The 21,496-nt window shown below is 32.2% G+C and overlaps 1 protein-coding gene across 1 annotated transcript; it reads left to right on the top strand.

The window, feature by feature from the left end:
- The first annotated feature begins 14,260 nt into the window (after window positions 1-14,260).
- Window positions 14,261-15,586, top strand: LOC122596887. Its single transcript, XM_043769530.1, has 2 exons — window positions 14,261-14,882; window positions 14,955-15,586. The coding sequence occupies exons 1-2, from the start codon at window positions 14,261-14,263 to the stop codon at window positions 15,584-15,586; spliced, it is 1,254 nt and encodes a 417-aa protein (XP_043625465.1).
- Window positions 15,587-21,496: the final 5,910 nt, after the last annotated feature.

Genomic DNA, 21,496 nt, shown 5'->3' on the forward strand with positions numbered 1-21,496 from the left:
TAGAAGATATATATAATAATAATAATAATAATAATAATTACATATGTATCTATTTCTTGACTAAATGGGGGAAGGGGGAAGGGGGGGTGGGGAATGAGAGAGAAAAGAGTGACCCAAGGCTATATATATATATAATTGCTTCTAGATGTGAGTTGGTGAGACAGGTTTGAGGGAGTGGCTGGTGGCCTGTGTTTTGATGATGATATTACCAATCATATTATATAAAATAAAATTTATAGCTTTTTAAATATAAACAATGGTCTTTTTGTTTCTACTTTCACTTACGAAGTTTAATTAATAGTTTCATAAAAAATATTGAAACCTTCTAGATGATCTACTTCAACCATAGGTTCTTAGTAATTTTAAATGTGGTACATATATATGAATATATGAATATATCTATTTCAACATTATTTTATCCTAAGTTTATCGGAGAGTAGCTTTGAATTTTTATTGAATTTGGTACAAAGACAGTTTATTACACGAACATTTATATATAATCTAAAAATTATCACCCGAATAACATTGAAAGATTAACTAAAATTTGTAAATATATAGAAGTTATAAAAAAAAAAAAATATGAAACTTGCAAATAATAGTTTTGAAAATGAAAAAAGTGCTAAAACAAAGAAACTATAAAACCAAGAATATTTGGAATTTATTTCCATCCCACATTGGAAAAAGTAAGAAACTTAGGGTGCGTTTAGTTCAAGAAAACTCACTTGTTTTCTATTTTCATTTTCCAAGAAAACATGGAAAACAGGAAATGCGTTCAAATTGTATTTTTTAAGAAAAGATTTCCTAAAAAATAAAAATTCCCTTTTCCAACTTTTGCACTAAAATTAGAAAACTATTTTTTTCAGTTTTTGTTTTCACTTTTCTATTTTCTAAACCTAAAATTAGAAAACAAGTGAATTTGAACATGTTTTCTAATTTTCTAAAATGGAAAAATTAAAACTCCATATTTTATTTTGAACGCCTTTTCAAAATTTTCAAAGGTTTTTTAAAAATGAAAAACCTTTTCTCCATATTTCCTAGAAAACTAAAAATGGAAAAGTTAAAAACATTTTCTCCAACTAAACGCGCCCTTAGGCTTTTTCTATTTTTAAAAATAGAGGCCTAGAACCCTAAGCTCCCTCATCAAAGGCTTTGGTCGAATCACCCCACTCGTGGAGATTTTCGACTAGCTTTTTTTAGTTATATTTGAAGTATGTCGAATATTGTACTCGATTCAAGTTAAGGCTTAACTAGCGGTTGGTGATTTGTTCGTGTAAGTTCCAAACTGTATCGATACCCGAAAGCAAATCTATGTCAATAAAAATGACTGGCTGTAGCATCCTAAACTTTTAATCGGTTAACTTAAGTCTTTAAGTCAACAATTTGTGCTCGACCCTTTGATGCTTACGTGAGCTTAATGTGCTTTATGTGTAAGGTCTTAATGCCTTATTAATGTGTGTGTACGGTGCTTGATATGGCAAACCGTGTTTAATCTGATAGTAAGTATTTTTGATAGGTAGTTTTTAGCCTAAAATGCGACGTTTTGAAGTATAAGGGATAAAGGTGTCATTAAGGAAGATTAACGTTAGCTTTAGGGGTCATTTAGGATTAGTCAAAACATATTATTTAGTTTCGAGTTGCGTTTCTCCAGCCCTAAGCCGCCCCCTTGCTCCCTATATGGATTCCTTTGCAAAATCATCCTTAACGTGTTCATTCGGGTGTGTTTGGTCAAGTTTGTGCTTCCTCTTTGTAATCTCTAGATAATTAAGGTATAACAACATTGATTTAATGTCATTTAAATTATATGATTCATTTCATAACTGGTCTAGGTCATTAGAGTATCATTTGATGTAAAAAATGTGTGTTTGGTCGATTCAGTAACCTAAAACACGTTTTTTTATTGTGTTGCAAATCACTTAAAGTTTGATGGTTGATTGTAGTGCATCATTGTAACTCCCCAAGCTAGACATAAGATGTACGAAAAAAATATAGCACATGATGAATTTTTTAGTTATTTTCATTTCTAATGGATTGCAGTGCATCATTGTAACTCCCCAAGCTCGTCATTTCCAAATGTATTTTTGGAAACTTTTAGTTATTTTCATTTCTAATGGATTTCTTGTTATTTATCTAAAGTTCAATTAAAGCTCCCCTTGTTCTATTTGTGCAACCCTAACGGTGCATTCTTGAGTTTTTTTTGTGTGGGATAAGAAAGGGAAGGAGAAAAAAGCTTATGTTTTTGTATTCTTGAGTTTTTTTAGTAAAAGAAAGGAAAAGTTGAGGGTTTTGGACCTAAAAACTTTCTCTCCATATTTGACAAGATTTGGAAGGATAACTTGTAAATTTATCAATATACACTTCAAACCTTTATATAGATTATAATAACTATGAGGTTATAAATGTAAAATTACATATGTTTATCCTTTTCTTTTAACTCAAGAATGCATTTAAATCCTTTTATTCACTTTTTTTTCTTTTAAATGATAAAACTCAAGAATGCATTTTATAAATATAATTTTTTATCCTTCCTTCTGCTATCCAATCTTCTCCTTTGTTTTCTTTAAAAAAAACTCGAGAATACAGTGTAAAGGTTCATAGATAAATGACCTTATAAATATATCGAAATATTCTCACAATTACAACACTTCCACTTGAGGATATTCCAATATGCGTCATGTATAATGACACAGAATGTTCGTCTAGCAACACGACGATCTCCCCAGATATGTATGAATATATATCTCATGGTTGAAAAACCAACACCGTTTAAATATGTTGTACATTATGAATTTGATTACCATATTAACTTTGTACACTAAATTGTATAAACTCAAAACAACTGAAAAAACGACAATTTTAGTTAAAAGTATAAGGCAAAAATAAAAACGTAAAGCAAAAAAACAAACTACTACATACATCAATGCTCGTTTGAAAAATGGATCTGATTTGCATGAGATTTTGTAACTCTTGTTAGATAGTAAAATAGCATCTAACGATCGTTAACCCATCGTTTTGAAAAATGACCTAATTCATGTTAGAGAAATACGTGGTTTGCAGTCTTTATTGTTACTTCCATTAAAGACCCCAAAAAAGTTAAACGGGCATTGGTGCTTGTTAGAGTTTCTTAATAGCTATAAACGATGGGGGACTACTATTGCAAGAAATTAAACGACAGGATCTAAAATTGTTATAAAAAAATGATGTCGCACGGATTTCCATGCATTCAATATATATATCTATACTAGGTCTTTTACTCGCACGATGTGCGGATTTTTTTTAAAGCAGTATAATAATAAACTATATTATGAAACAGAAAAATATAGTGACCTCAAATCCTTGGATGATAGATTATGTAATGTGGACTCCATGCATAATGTTTTAACATACAAATAGACCTAAATTCAGGTTGAAATTTGGCATTGAGGACTTTGGCTATACTTTAAAGAATTGTTATAGTTGGTCGAATACCCGCAACATACAATTAGGTCAACAAAAGAAAACAATGAAGTGTAGTGTAGACCTACATGTAAAGTTTAAACACGCGAATTCGATTTATTGGAGTGCCCAGAGTATATGATCAAGAATTAGGTGAAGTTGTTTGGACTCTGAGCCAACCTATTTTGATACATCTATTAGTTCATATAGAGTATATTATTTCCACATCATGATGATTGAATCTTTTGACTACATAGAGCTTGATGAATGTTTAACTATTTGTTAAATAGCAATTATATACATACACAAAATAAAGCTTAAAAAAAACCCTTTTTATAGAATTACTAATGTGATTAGATTATATTACCATTCATCGTAAATACATACAGATGGAATCAATAACAAATGAATTTGTAATCGTACGTATAATTCTAACAAATATAAGGATTTAGTAATATAGAATTTGTAATCGTACGTACAAAGTGACGATTTTATTAAAAATAAAAATAAAATAATAATAATAATAATAATAATAATAATAACAATAATAATAAAGGGTATGTAAGAATTAGTGAATTTGTAATATTATTACCAAATTAATATTGATCAATCCCATAAATATATTGTTTTTCATATACGATATATCCAATTTTATAGTTTCTATATTCTAATTCTAATTTATACTATATTTTCTATAAAAAAATTTGATAATTTAAAAAAAACATGGAGATGCCACATATGATAAATCTTATGTGGCAACATTTAATCATAGCTTTGATTTAGGGAGAATGACTTAAAAGGCTAGGATTCCTACTGTTTTAATATTTATATAGATATATAGAGAGAAAAAATTCTATTATTGCTCTTTTATCATGGATGAATCAAAAAATTTAAAAAAAAAAAAACAACGAATTTATGGGTTTTGTTCCAATTGTACTAATAATTATTCAATAGTAGTGGAATAGAAGAATTGTCATCAACAACACCATATCCTAATTAATATTCTCCAATGTTCTATCATCTGTTACTCTTCTAAACATATGTCATGGTCGATCAACTTGGGTGCCATGGATGGCCACTTGTGTGAAATTCATGTGTTTATGTTAACTACCTTGACAACTTTTTGGGCTTGAACAGTAGACATGACGCACTACAAACAAAAACGGCTCCTACCAATTTGATGTTGAAACCGATATGCTTTTTCCTAGTTTATTATGTATGGTCTCTACTTTTTCTTCCATACCTTTCCAAGATTTAATCTTATCCCAACAGACATATGTAATATTATCTTCATTTCATGTGTTCTTTTCTGAATGTTTATAGTAGTTAAACGAATTGGAAGGTGTTGCACGTATTCGTAAGTTTTTTCAGGCTGTTACATTTTGTGGAAAATGTAACTTTTTTATATTGTTTTAATTTTTATTAACATGTTACTCTCTATAAGTTAAATGTTATTTTATATCTACCGGTCCAGACGGGTACCCACATTGCAGGTGGTGGTGGTGGCGGGTGAATGTGACGGATTGCAGCGTTGGTTGCGGTGTGGTCAATAATATAAAGGTAATTAATGTATATGAGACAATTTAGTTATTTTAAGGTTGATGGACATATATTATAAATAATTTCATTAAGGGTATAAAAAGTATATTAGTAAATATATTTAAATTAGTGAATAAAAAAAAATAATAGTTAGGTATTTTAAAAGCTGAAAGCTAAAAAACAAAAGGGTAGTTTTTTTTTTATATATATATAAAAGTAAGGATATATAGGGTTGAAGCAATTTTAGAGTATTGTAATTGACAAGTTATTTATATAAGAGTAATTATCTAATGGAAGACGACCGTTGGAGGACTAACGACGACTTTATTTATGTTTTTTTAAATTCAACCTTTCCTTTTTCAAATTCATACACTATAATTATCCAAAAAACACACACAAAACACATCCACTTTTACACCAAATAGAAAACATATTCAATCTTACAAATGAAAAAACGAATTGGTTCTAGTGTTTTGTTAGATGAGTCGTTTGAGTGGTCCGACAATAGTAATTTCGAAGTATTTGCGGATGCGATCGAGGCCGATGTCGAACAATTCTACAGCAAGATCAAGCGTACCGCAATCGTTTGACCACTTCAGAAAGTTTGCATCGCAACTACTTTTGTGATGAACCAAAATTTGCCGAAGATTTCTTCGAAGATGAATTGCTTCAGGAAGATTGCATCACGACTACTTTTGTGATGAACCGAAATTTGACAGAGACTTATTATGTAAAATACACAATATTTACATGGAAACTTATATTATAATTTAAAATATCGTTTATGTTCTTGCTTTACCAAATAATTATAAATTTTAATAGGTACTGATCATTACACAATCATATTTTGACATACATAAAAATATATTCATCATCTAATCTAGTTGTATTGTCTAATACATGTATTTTTGTATAAGGATCACTTCCCAATTTCACTACAAATAATATTGCATTTGTCCATTGTTTTAGTTAGTATAAACAAATTAAAAATTTTGTCACGCTTTTATATGTGTAGAAATATGTAGAACTAAAAATATGCAGAAATTTATACACGCTAAAAAATGTGTAGAGCTAAAAGTTAACACTTTTTAGTGTAGACTAACTAAAAAGTTAGTGTGGACAAATGGAGTGTTACAATATAATTATGAATGTCCACACACATAAATTTACATACATAAAAGAGTGACAAAATTTTTAATTTGTTCACACTAATTAAAAGTGTGGACAAATACAACATTATTTGTAGTGATTATTTACTGATGTTATGTTTTTTTTTTTCTATAAATGATAATTAAATGTAGTAATGGTGTAATACATGTAAATGGATATTATTACATCCAAAAGGGTTGAAAAGAACAAAATGGCATAAGATATTTGTATTTGTGTGCTGTTTTATCCAATGATATAGTAATGAAAAAGTTAACATACTCAAAACCTCAAACATAGTAAGTTAGTAACCTTGGATTGTATTTAGTAATCACCGTTGAAACTTTATAACTATTCAAAAGTTTGTAAATGAAAGATCTTATCTTAATTAATACTCCGTATTAATGAATTACAACTTTCAATTTCTCTAATTTAATTAATTTAGCACGTGTCCTAATATAATTTATATTTTTTGTTTTCCATCATCAATTTCCACTTTTAAAACTTTTTCTTAAATAATAATTTTATTGGAATAAAATATATAAAATATAAAACTCAAGTCTATCCAAATTATCCGACTAGTTAAATAATTTAAAAAATATGCTTTTAATAAATACAAAAAACCAACTTGGGTTACAATTAGTCTTCATCTATAATATAAATGTAACTTATTTAAGTTATTTTTAATTATAACTTATTAAATTATCAATGATTATATATATAAAAAAATAATATATCTAACTATACAATCTAAAACTTTCACGAAAAACAACAAAAAAACTACAAGAAGTTTTTTAATTGTATGGTTAGGAAACAGACAACAAGTCTTGCATGATATTGATAGACGAACAAGTTAAACGCTTTTGTCAATGTTCCAGTATTGATTACATTCTGTTACTTTAATTTTCATCACATTCTTTACATTTGAATTTACCGGTTTGTTATTTCATTAACTTTGATTACGTTCTTTATATTTGAATTTACTAGTTTGTTTATTTACAGCTTTTCTTAAATTACACATATTTAATTTTAACTTTACTATTTTATAAACAATCTGGGTATAAATCTAGTCTAGTATATTACCAAAAGATCAAATTTACTTTGGATAAATTTGAATAGCTGATAATCTTGATATGACTCGGCTCAACCCTTCTATATGGATTACAAGTCTACTAATGGTTTTGAAACCCGTATGGCCGTATAGCACTGTAGCTTATACCAAATATTCTGAAGTTTAAATAACCTGACAAAATAATCAAAAATAAAAAGAGAAGAAAAAGAAACAGATATTGTTGAAACGTCCAACTTCACGCATTAATTGATTGTTCCATCAGTACCATCTTCTTTGTTTCCATCTAACACACTTATTGTTGCTATCAATTAGGTAGCCATAAGGGCAGTGGTTGGTATTTAGACTTTACCCACTTCCCTATCCTATTTCTAATCAATAACAGTATTTAAACAACTTTTGTATATGGGAGTACCCGAACTAGACACGATTTTCACCTATTATCCTTGAACTGAAAAAATAACTAAGAAAACCTTAAAGTTGGTAAATTTTGCAATTTTGATTACGGACGTAACAGCGTTAACAATTTGTCGTCAAGGCTCCTCATGCGACCAACAAGGAGTTGCCTTAATGGTTAGGGAAGCATTTTGTGGCCTTAAGGTTTCAAGTTCGATATTTTTTTAACACAAAAAAAAATTCATTTAAGATATAGACACACATATCAAGTACTAAAGACGCGGGTTCCTCCAAATCTCCAATTACCTCTATTTTTCTAAGGCTTCTCATGTGCGTTTCACGTCAAGGGAAAATAGTCTTCAGACATTTTCCTCAAATGTTAATTGAAGCTTTTGTCAATCAAGTTGTCAAGTTTTACACTTTTAAATCCTTCAAATTAAAAATAACTTTTCTATCACTTTTTAAAGAATTTTTTTATATCTTTTTTTTCTTCTTTTTGTTATAATTTTGTTTTAGATTGTATGTTATTATTAATTTGTGGTATGAGAAAATTTAAAAACTAATGTTTTAAACTGTTTTTTTTTTCAAAAGTTAGTTTTATATTCATTGAAAGTATATTTTTGTTACATACTTGAATTATAAAGTTAGATGCAATTTCGGTCCCTACGATTTGGACGTTTTTGCAATCAGGGTTCTTTCTCAGGTATATTAACAACAGGGTCCTGTGGTTTGTACTAACTTAGTCTAAATTGTTGATTCCGTCATTTCTCTTCTGTTAACTAAACACTATTGTCATATGGTTTGTACTAACTTAGTCTAAATTGTTGATTCCGTCATTTCTCTTCTGTTAACTAAACACTATTGTCATATTACATATGTCAAGAACCATTCTTGCAATTTTTTCAAATTATTTTTACATATTTCATAATTATTTTATTTATTTATATAACCCTTGTTTTCTCTTGTTTACTCATTTGCTCTCTTCACCACAATATACATTATATATTCCAATAAAAATTGATTCATGCATAAACATATATATGTACATGCATTTTAATGACAAAGATAGTAATATAAAATCGAATTCATTTTCATAAAGAAAAATAGTGTCACTCAATAATATCAAATTCATACATCATATATGCTGATTCTTAATGTATCATTAAGATTTGGTAATGTCAAATCTAATAGAAAACACTTATTAAATGTGTAATCTGATTAGTGTCAGTTTGGAACATATCAGGTTGAGATATTCTTCATCTAACCCAAATCACACTTCATAATTAAAAAATTATCATATGAAAGTATGTGACACCTGAGGCATCAACAATGTTCGTAACATTTAATGCAAAGTCTAAGAGGATAATTGAAGATAGAAAACCAAGCTGGTAATGAAAGTTATCTCGGAATTACAAGTCAGCTTTTAACACGTAGACAGATTAAGGATGAACAAATACCTCAATATGTGTTTGATACAATGAAGAATCATCCTTGGAAAATAAGATAGCGATGACCAAATGTCAGTATCCACGGTCATAGTATTCCAGGTTAGTGGTTAAAGGAGACTGGTGGTGGTACAATGGCAACCACTCGTACCAACATGTGAGGATAAAATATTCCTTCTCACAAACTAAGGAGATCAATACATAGAAAAATTAAACACTAAAAGAAGCTGAGTATTCGCCTATGCATAACTCATTTCTTGGAGCATAGAACAAGGATATTATAAGAGAAATTATCTTCAGACAAGTTTCATTTGCTCTTATACACAACTTAGTCTATATATGATCAACTTAATTAGGATTGTCTAGTGAGAAACAAACTTATTAGCTATAGATTTCAATCAAGAGGGTTGTTTAGATACGTATAGGCTCTCTTGTTCCGCTACAACCTTGTAATTCTTTATATATATTTATTTTTAATTAAGCGTTAGATTGAAAAATTATATCATGAGTTTAAATTTGCTTTATTTGCTTGCTTCCCAACCCCAAGCCACACCCCCCCCCCCGCCTTAAAATAATAATAATAATATTTGTGCTCATTATACTTGGGTATTTGAAACCTCTATACCTAACTTTTGAGATTAGTTTTAACTTTTTGTAAAATAATTAGAGATACTTGTGTTCATTCTTAGTCTAGGAAGGTTCTTGAAGCTATGTTTATTTGGTGGTGATAAATTTGGAAGGAGAGAAACTTTGCTACTCAAAATGGTAATCATGCAAATGCTAACAACATCTTTTAACTGTATTGTCTCGATTTCATTTATTTGGATTTCAAATATAGACAAGAAGCATAATTCTTGTTGGATTGTGAACCCTCTAGTTAGAGGATGAGTTGGTTTCTGAATGCGACCTGATATTCGTACCACAACAATTAATAAACTTACCACAATCACGCAATACTATTTCAAGTCTTATTCTTATTAATATATATATTAAAAACAAAAGTTTGGGAAAACGTGTAACGAATAGTATACTTTTTATTCTTTTTATTTTAACCACATAAGTTTTAATCTTTACATTTTTAGCACTAAACTATATTATATATATATATATATGGTAAAGTAATTTTGAGAACCTTTTTTTTGCGAGAACCTTTGAGAACTTTTCGAATCAAGCCCAACAGATGATTGATCTTTACATGAAAATTGTTTTTTGATTGTTTTCTGAATAACTTATGTCTAATTTTGAAGTTTATAATTGTGTAGGAGCATGAATTATTATCCGTTATACAATTATGTGGAGATTTGAATTTTTGATCACATGTGCACGAAAATTGCTATGATCACATGTATGCAAGTCGATCACATGTAATCATAGCAATATTCGTGCACATGTGATCAAGAATCCAAATCTCCAAATAATTGTATAACGGATGATAATCCATGCCTCCACACAATTATAAACTTCAAAATTATACATAAGTTGTTCGGAAAACAATCAAAAAACAATTTTCATGTAAAGAATAATCATCGATTAGGCTTGATTTGAAAAGTTCTCAAAGGTTCTCGCAAAAAAGGGTTCTCAAAATAACTTTTCACCATATATATATATATATAGGGTGAGGATCCTGGAAGAAGGTGTCTTAAGGAGAGAAGGGAGAGAAAGTCCTATTAGCTAATCAGAACGTGACATGTGGCAAAATTAAAAAAAGCACGGTGGCAATTTTGTAAATAAATGAAAGTTTTGTGAAGCTTGGTCAGCTTGGGATCTTAGTGGGTTGCGTCAGGTTGGGATGGGTCAACTTGAGTTGGATCAGCTTGGTTTGGGTCAGTTTGGTCAGTCAGCTTGGGTCTGGGTCAGCTTGGGGTCTTGTCAGGTTTAGGCCAGCTTGGGTCAGCTTGGGGTTGGGTTAGGTTGGGGTCTGGGTCATCTTTGGTCATGGTTGGGTCAGCTTGGGGCCTGGTTCGGGCCAGTTTAATACAATTTACACATAATCTACACATCTACACAAATGTAGATTATGGGTTCTGGGTTCGGTCAGGTTTGGGTCAGCTTGGGGTCAGGTCAGGTTTGGTCAACTTGGTGTTGGGTTAGCTTGACACAATTACACATAATCTACACAAATGTAGATTAATCTACACAAATGTAGATTATGGGTTTTGGGTCAGCTTGGGTCAGGTATGGGTCAGCTTGGGGTCTGGTCAGGTTGGGTCAGCTTGGGTCAACTTGGGGTTGGGTTAGCTTGACACAATTTACACATAATCTACACAAATGTAGCTTATGGGTTTTGGGTCAGCTTGGGTTCTGGGTTGGGTCAGCTTGGTTCAGGTTTGGGTCAGCTTGGGGTCTGGTCAGCTTGGGGTTGGGTTAGCTTGACACAATTTACACACAATTTACACAAATGTAGATTATGGGTTTGGGTTAGCTTGGGGTTCGGTTGGGTCAGCTTGGGATGGATCAGGTTGGGTTTGGGTCAGCTTGGGCTAGAACCCAGGCTGATCAGATCCCAAGCTGACCCAAAACCAAGCTGACCAACCAAGCTAAACTAGAACCCAGGCTGATCAAGCTCACCCAACCAAGCTGACAGACCAAGCTGATCATAACCCAAGCTGACCCAAAACCAGGCTGATAAAAGTTTGATTTATTTACAAAAATGCCACCGCGTTTTTAAATCCACATGTTGCGTTGTGATTGGTTCATAAGACCTTCTCTCCCTTCTCTCCTTAAGACACATTCTTATTTGATCTCTCTCCTATATATATATATATATATATATATATATATATATTAAAAACAAAAGTATTGAAAAATGTGTAAAGAATGGTATACTTTTTATTTTTTTATTATAACCACATAAGTTTTAATCTTTACACTTTTAGCACTAAACTATTATACTTTTTAGTAAACTTTTTATTTTTTCTATTTTTACCATAATATTTGAACTATTTACACTTTAGCACTAAACTTTCATACTTTCTGATTTTTCTTTTATTTTAAAGTACAGAAAAACGTGTAAAGAATAGTAAATTTCTTTTATTTTTTTATTTTTTAGCACTAAACTTTTACTCCATCTGTCCCATATTAAGTGTCCTATTTTGACTTTTTGAGTCTTTTTCTTTCAACTTTAACCGTAAATATTTTTGTTTGTATTATATAACACTTGATATAACATATATGAATTGATTGAGTTTTACATATACTTTTCATTGATATAACTTTCATCAACTAATATATAACACAAACAAAGATATTTACGGTCTAAGTCAGAAGAAAAAGACGTGACCAGTCAAAATTGGACTATTAAAATGGGACGAAGGGTATAATTTATAATAAACTTACATATATATTAAAAAAGAAATGTACAGGAAAACGTGTAAAGAGTAATAAACTTTTTATTTATTTTATTTTCACCGCAATATTTGAACTTTTTACACTTTTAGCACTAAATTTTTATATCTTTTGATTTTCTTCTATTTTCACCGCAACATTTTAGCCACTTATACCTTAAGCACTAAACTATTATGCAAACTACTTTCATTCAAACAAAAATTTTATTGTTTGTTTTTTAACTGTCACTTGCAAAGAATAGTATCATTTTCACAACAACATTTTAACTCCTTACACTTTAGCCTCTTATACTTTTAGTACTAAACTTTTATGCGAACTACATTACTTTCATACAAAACTTTTACTATTAGTTATTTAACGGTAAAATGCAAACAAGGGTAACCTTTTTATTCTTTTTGTTTTTACCACAACATTTTTACCCCTTACACTTTTAGCACTAAATTTTTATACTTTTTGATTTTCTTTTATTTTCAGCACAACATTTAAGCCTCTTACACTTTTAGCACTAAACTTTTATGCGAACTACTTTCACTTTCGCACAAAGCTTTTACTGTTCATTTTTTAACTGACAAATATCAGTTTTTATTTTATTTTTAAGAGAAAATTACATTTTTGGTAGCTTAACTTGATAACTTTTGCACTTTTAATCTCTAACTAAAAAAATTGCAGCTTTCATACCTAAAGTTCTGTGTTTTTTTTCAGTTTTGGTACCACATTCATATGGCGTTAAATTTTGCCCTTAATTTGTTTGCAAGAGCTACTGGTGGGTAAATTTCTACTAGCCAAATTGTCAATGACCATGTTGAAAATGAATGTATGTTGTTTGATATGTATAAAATGGCTAACTTGCTAGACTTTATGTGGTGCTTGATGCACAATGTTAAAATGACATGATTATGATTATATGTGTATGCATTCACTAAGCGTAACTTATATTTTAGTGTTTAACTCTTTTATAGGAGTTGGTAGTAGCAAGAGCAAGGAGGTTTTAGAGTGAAGTTCAAGTGAAGTCTTTTGCCATCTCTAAGGTTGGTATCTTGGGTTAATTGGGTAGAATATCCCTTTGGTGCCTTTTGGGCTCTTGATACATGTTTCTTTTGGTCAATCCTTTTTGGTGAACTACTGAAAGTTGTGGTTATGTTGTGAATGCAAGTTTTGATGAAATTTGTTAATAACTTGACAATTATCCAAGTAGGGTTATCGACCCGCTGGTGGAACTACGTAGTTGAAAGTCTTGTAAAAAGTAGAATTTCAATGTAATGGTGATTTATATGTTTTGTAGGTCATATTTTGGGTATTTGGAAGGTTGAAATTGAAATGGTGTTTTGGTTGTGTCAAATTTGAGTCAAGTGCAGGAAAATGTGTTTTGATCTAAATCCTTGCTGCAGGTAGTCCCACTGCGCCGCAGTGGGAGCTTGTCCTAGCTCACTACGCCGCAGTGGGCTTATGGTCAAATTCGGCCGTGGGATTCCACTGCGTCGCAGTGGGTGTGTATTGTCTCACTGCGTCGCAGTGGGGTACACAAAAAAAAAAAATTATTCGATGTTGATTAAAAAGGTTTGGGTTCTTACATTTTTGGTATCAAAGCCATGGTTCAAGGGATTTAGGTTTCGATCTTTTAGTTAAGATGCCTAGACTTGAACCATAGGAAAATTTGACTTTGACCTTAGGTGAATAATTCATGTTTGAGAGTTGAAGTGTTTCGTAAGATTGTTTTAAAAGAAATAGTTTATGATAATAATAGAGTCGGCCTATTATCGATCATAAGCTATTACGTTTTAAATTAAACTTACTAAATACAGAAATGATCGAACATGAAGGTTTAGGGGTATTAGAGACTATATAGTGAATGAAGTGTGTTATTGATAAGCCTCTCGAATTGTGTAGTATGGCTTCATCCCAAGATGAAGACGGATCGAGTCACGGCAAGAACAAAAGTGTGTCATTTGAGGAACTAAGTCATGATTACATTAGTGAGCAAATCGGGAAGGCTTTGGAGAATTTCTCTCCATTTATCGTTAAAAAGTTAAATGAGACACTGGAAGGAGCGATGAGTGATACTATCACCACTAAGATAAGGGAAAAAGTTGTCTCCGCGGTACAGGAGGAATTTGATAAACGGTTTCCAAAGGAAAAAGTACCGGAAGCACAAGATGTCGAAGAACGGCCGAAGCCGAAGAATGAGAAACCTTATGACCTTAAGAGCTTCACCATTGCTAACCCTCTCAAATACAATGGGGATCCTGACCCGATTGTGAGCACAAGGTGGGTAAACGAGGTTGAGGGCGCCTTTCGCATCACAAAGACTCCATCGGAAGACAAGACCTCGTATGGGTCAAGCTTGTTATGTAATAGGGCTAAGTTGTGGTGGGATGGTAAAATTTTCAAGAAGGGTGAGGACGCAATGGTGGGCATGGAATGGGCTGATTTCAAAGTAGCCTTCTTTAAAGAATTTCGATCAGAAGCCGATGTGACTAGGCTTAGGAGCGAGTTTATGAATGACTCGCAAGGTACTTTGAATGTTAATGAGTTTCGGGTACACATTCTGGACAAAGCTCAATTTTGTCTGTAATATTTGAAAGATGATCGGCTATTAAAGGAGCATTTTTATCGCAAACTTCCCAAAAACATTCGAGAGAAGATTACGTTACTTCAAATCGAATCGTTTACACAATTAGTTGATGTGGCTAGGTGGCATGAGGTTGAGCAAAGCATGCCAGATGATGAGACCTTCAAGAGAAAGGCGGAACAAAGTAACTCTCCAAACAAGAAGTTCCGGCCTAGTGGTAGTTCAGGGGGTGGTTCAAATAAGAAAAACATTCCCACTTGCAATAATTGTGGGAAACATCATTCCGGAGTTTGTTTATTACCATCTAAGAAAGCATGTTTCAATTGTGGCCAACCAGGTCACATTAGTCGAGATTGTAAGTTCTCTCCAAGAAAGCCTACCGTGTGTTTCAAATGCTTCAACGAAGGACACATGAAGAGTGCTTGCCCATTGTTGATGGAGGAGGAAAGGCAAGCCGAAGCAAGAAAGGCTAATGAAAGAAAGTTGGCGAAACAAGTAGGGAACCCGAGGGGAAGATCGTTCCAAATCTCGATTGCTCAAGCTAAAGAATCCACCGATGTCGTGTCAGGTACCTTTCTAGTTCATGACACACCCGCTAAGATTTTATTTGATTCCGGAGCAAATCGTTTCTTTGTTGCTACTTGATTCACTAAATGCATCCCTTTACAATTGTCTTTTATTGAACCCCCTTTGTTGGTGGAAGTAGTGGGTGATCAAACCTACATGATTAAAAATGTGTATCTAGGTTGTAGTTTAACCATCAATTTCGAAATTTTTAAAGCTAATCTTATTCCGATGGGTTTGGGAGAATTTGATGTGATTTTGGGTATGGATTGGCTTGGCCAACATAAGGCAAATATTTGTTGTACCGATAGAAGTGTCCACCTAAAAGCTCCTAAAGGTAGGGATATGGTCATTTACGGTGAAAGAAATCAAGACTCATTGCCTTTATGCACCTTTGCTCGAGCCCGTCGACTTATCTCTCGAGGGTGCAAAGCTTTTCTAGCTCATGTTGTTGATTCCAATAAGGAATCTAAATCAATGTCTGAAATTCCTATTGTGAACGAGTTTGTAGATGTTTTCCCCGATGATGTACCGGGTCTTCCTCCCAAAAGACAAATTGATTTCAAAATAGACCTCATTCCGGGTGCTACACCTATTGCCAAGGCTCCTTATCGTCTCGCTCCAACCGAAATGCGAGAGATGATGGATCAACTCCAAGAACTACTAGATAAGGGTTTCATTCGCCCAAGTAGTTCACCATGGGGTGCTCCCGTCTTTTTTGTTAAGAAGAAGGACGATAGTTTACGGATGTGCATTGACTATCGTGAACTCAATAAAGTTACTATCAAAAACAAGTACCCTTTGCCGCGTATTGATGACCTTTTTGATCCACTTCAAGGAGCTTCTTATTTCTCAAAGATTGATCTTCGATCGGGGTACCATCAACTTAAAATTTGTGAAGAAAACATCCCAAAAACCGCATTTAGGACTCGATACGACCATTATGAATTCATGGTTATGCCTTTTGGGTTGACAAATGCTCCGGCGGCCTTCATGGATCTTATGAATCGTCTATGTCGTGCTTTCCTTGATAAATCCGTCATCGTTTTCATTGATGACATACTGATCTATTCGAAGTGTCCATCCGATCATGAGAAACATCTCTATGAAGTCCTTGAGACCCTTCGCCGTGAGAAGTTATATGCTAAATTTTTGAAATGTGAATTTTGGTTGCGGGAAGTGCAATTTCTCGGTCATGTTGTTAATCAAGATGGAAATAAAGTCGATCTGTCGAAAATAAGTGCCATCATGAAGTGGGAATCTCCTAAGTTTGAGGTGAGTGTATATGCATATAATCATGTTCTTGTTATTGGAGGTCATAGGTAGGTAAATTCCTATGGCCCATTTGATAGTTGTTAGTTAGAACTAGTAGGTGGGTAAATTCCTACTAGTCAATTTGTTTGCAAGAGCTAGTAGGTGGGTAAATTCCTACTAGCTAGCCAAATTGCTCATGGCCATGTTGAAAATAAATGTATGTTGTTTGATATGTATAAAATGATTAGCTTGTTAAACTTTATGTGGTGCTTGATGCACAATGTTAAAATGGCATGATCATGATTATATGTGTATGCATTCACTAAGCGTAGCTTATATTTTAGTGTTTAACTCTCTTATCGGAGTTGGTAGTAGCAAGAGCAAGGAGGTTGTAGAGTGAAGTTCAAGTGAAGTCCTTTGCCATCTCTAAGGTTGGCATCTTGGGTTAATTGGGTAGAATATCCATTTGGTACCTTTTGGGCTCTTGATACATGTCTCTTTTGGTCAATCCTTTTTGGTGAACTACTGAAAGTTGTGGTTATGTTGTGAATGCAAGTTTTGATGAAATTTGTTAATAACTTGACAATTATTCAAGTAGGGTTATCGACCCGCTGGTGGAACTACGTAGTCGAAAGTCTTGTAAAAAGTAGAATTTCAATGTAATGGTGATTTATATGTTTTGTAGGTCATATTTTGGGTATTTGGAAGGTTGAAATTGAAATGGTGTTTTGGTTGTGTCAAATTTGAGTCAAGTGTAGGAAAATGTGTTTTGATCTAAATCCTTGCTGCAGGTAGTCCCACTGCGCCGCAGTGGGAGCTTGTCCTAGCTCACTGCGCCGCAGTGGGCTTATGGTAAAATTCAGTCGTGGGATTCCACTGCGTTGCAGTGGATGTGTATTGTCTCACTGCGCCGCAGTGGGGTACACAAAAAAAAAAATAATAAATTTTATTCGATGTTGATTAAAAAGGTTTGGGTTCTTACACGTATCTCGTTATAATTAAAAATAGATTATAAAAAAGTAATTTGTTAATCCAGGTTTGGTTTTGGTTTATGCATAATTTACACTAGTAAGATAAAAGATACACTGAATCACGTACATGTCAATTAACGGTTACTTATTGTGAATGTCGTAAGAGTTCATTATCAAGCCTAATTGGCCGGTCAGACCCCCACCCAACCTCTTTCGCTGTCTTTCCTTTTCTAACATCTTATACTCCTTAACGCATGCTAGTTATATGTCCGCGCGATGTGACGGTGCAATGGTGATAGCGGCGGTGATAGGCGGTGGTGGCCGTGGCGGTGATAGGTGGTGGTGGCCGCGGCGGCAGTAGTGGCATGATTGTTAATATAACAATAATTGATATAAAAGAAGGTATTGTAGTTATTTTAAGAATTAAGAGATTTATGTTGTAAATAATTATACTATTATAGGTATGTTGTTCAAAAAAAAATATTATAGATATATTAGGTAGATATATTTAAATTAGTGAATAAATGAAATAGAAAATTTAGGTGATTAAATTTTTTAGAGAAAAATAAAAAGGTCAAATACTTTATAAGATAATTAATTGACATACAAGATGTTGAAGTGGGGAGTCTAATAAGTATCGACGTGTGTTAGCCTTTATGATGCCATCTTGCTAAAATGTGGTAGATATGAATTAACTAGATGTATGCTTGTGCGATGCGCAGCGATTATGTTAACAACGACGGTTTGGTGACGGTGGTGTCAAAGCTAGCGAGAGAAAGCAGAGTCTCAAAAAGGATGTATGTTTTAGGGTTAGGATTTAATATATGTTTTAAGGATGAATACACATATAGTTAGAATTAGAAAAAAAGAAAAATGCGAAGAGTGTTGAAAAAAATAATTGGGGGTATTTTGGGGATAATGAAAAAATGTTTAATGTCTTAATTCGGTTTGCTTTATAAGGGACTAGCACGGTAACTGCACAATGCGGCGGTGGTCGTGACGGTGTGGTGGTGGTAGAGGAGGCGTCGAGTAACATAGATTAATGTAAAAGATTAATTAAGATATTTTAAAAGATAAATGTAATTTAATCATTTGGCATATTTTAAATAACTTTAACATTTAACTTTTAAAGAGGGAGTCGTTTATAACCAAAAGTTGGTTTAAGAAATATGGATATTTTAATTATAAAAAAATACTGAATTTCCTAAAATAGGAGAGGTCAGCTTGTTTTGTAAAGGGTTATATATTATAGACAATAATTCACACATTTAACATTGCGGTGTTATATAAAGGCAAACGTTAAAATACGTAGTTTTTGATTTATCTATCACAATGTAAAATTTTTATAGTTGGTTGTATAAGTCAATAATACATACTGATAGTAGATATATCAATTCTTGTAGTACAAATATCACCTCCCTTATAATTCTGCTTAAAAATCTACTCGGGTTTTTTGGGGTGCCACTTTCTTGTCGCATTTAACATTTCAAACTGGTCTAGTAAATTAGTAAATATATGTACGATTGTATTGCATAATGCAAGAAAGCAACTAAGTAATACATTTAAAGATCGTATCACAATATGGAGGTCAAGCTGTTTATTAGAGTATTAATTTTACAGTAATTTGAATACGCTTAATTAGAACTCTATTAGGCATGGAATTCACCAAAGTTTCCACCTTTATCGATCGTTCTCGCATTACAAGACTTGATGATAGCAGCATATACATATATGTATGTAAATACAATTGGGGTACCCACACAATGCTACAAAGGCGGTGGTGGTGCTGGTTGTGGCGACGCTGGCGACGACGGCGGTGAGTAATGTAGGTAATCGACGTAAAGTGGTTAATATATATGTATTTTAAGAGTTAATAATAAATGTTGTAATTATGTGAGAAGGATATTTTGAGCATTTTATATATCTCGAAAGTGTAGCCTTTGAAGGTCTATAACTTTTAACACTTTTATCCTTACTCGATTTAACTAAAATGTATTTAAAAAAATATGTTGGAACCTTGTTAGTGTGAGCGTTACTAATCATACATCCTTTATGATATAGTAATTGACAATAACTGAAATCCCTATGTCTAATAAATATGTAATGGACGTATTTACTATTAAAGACATGCTATAGGGTTTCCCATTAGATGATTATAACTATGAGGACTAATGTTACACACATTAAACACTTGAGGGGTTAAATGTGTAAACACTCTAATTATAAATAGAGAGTTGTTAACTCTAATTTAATAAATAATCACACATAACACACTCTAATCCCTTTTTAAATTCGTGTGTGTCTTCCTCATCAAATTCGTGCATGACATCAGCTGAATCTTCATCCTATATTATTCAATCATCTTGTTTTGAAAACTCGAAATCAATAGCAATTATGTTTAATGCTCTTATAGGTTGCACAGAATGATCGGGATATCTTAACACTCGAATCGAATCGAATCATGTGTATTCCAAAAAAATATGTATTAATCAATTCGAGTTTGCATAGCAGCAAAAATAGCAAATAGAGAATGTACAAATTCTTTAAAGGAATCAATCTATACATTAAAAAATTAGGTTAGAAACCTAACCGACATACTCCTCCTAACACTTTCAGTTGTTTTCTATCTGCTGACTTCCTAATAAGATCAAGTTTCATTTGTAAAGCGGTCCATGAATTAGAATAGTAGTACGAGTAGCTCATAGTAAGACCATACACATTGCTATAAATTAATTAGAGACAAATGAAACTTTTTTCTTAATCTAAGAAAAACTTGTACCCGAGTATAATGGTGTAATTACAACTTTATAAGTCATATGTGTAATAATATACATTATTCCTATTATTCCTAATTGATTGATAGACCTAATCTTTTAAGGCCAACTAAGTCGCATGTGGATAGCATGTGCTTTGGTATAGAAACAAGACTCGTGGGGGGTACAACTCCCTCTTCACCAACCTCTTTTGGCCCTCTCTCTATATTTATCCCATGTGATACCTCTTTGTAGTTTGTACATGTGTTGATAGATAAATCATGATTTAGACTTCATTTATTTTCATTCTACTAAACAAATTCAAAATACATTTTAGGCTTTTGTTTCTATATACCAAGTTTTATCTACACAAAGTTTATGAAAAATGGTAAAATTAAATGATGAGATTAGGAGAGAATTAATAGAAGAGACTTGTCATGTATTCATGATATTAGAAAGATATTCCGGATGATCTATCATTTTCTAGAATGGGAATTAAAAGGATTAATGCAATTTTTTTCCTTTACTTTAACTTTAGCTTAATGATCAATTTTTTTTTAAATTTAGGCTAGCATTTATAAGAATAAAACAAAGGACTAAAATGGTATTTAATTTAAACTCAAACTATATATATAATTCACTTGTAGGGAAAAAAATATGAGGCTATTAGACACATAAGTTGGGTGAAAAATCCTTCACATACCTTTTTTTAAACAATAAAATCATGGGGCCAAACTTTTATTCAAAATATTAAAATATTACTATGTGAAGGGTTTTCACCCAAGTTGGATGCATAACAGCCTAATACTTACTTTTCTTATAAAAGGTGGGAATTTTCCTTCTTTCTATTCACTAGTACTATTGTTGTTGTTGTAATGGTCATCTATTTTGGTGAAAAATCCTATATCAAACGGGTCATAAGACAATTATACACAAGACCAAATGTACTCGAATGTCTCAAGGACTAGCTTACACAATAAGGGTTAGACAATTTTATGGCATCTAGACATCCT

The sequence above is a fragment of the Erigeron canadensis genome, chromosome 4, assembly GCF_010389155.1.
Source record: "Erigeron canadensis isolate Cc75 chromosome 4, C_canadensis_v1, whole genome shotgun sequence".
NCBI lineage: Eukaryota > Viridiplantae > Streptophyta > Magnoliopsida > Asterales > Asteraceae > Erigeron > Erigeron canadensis.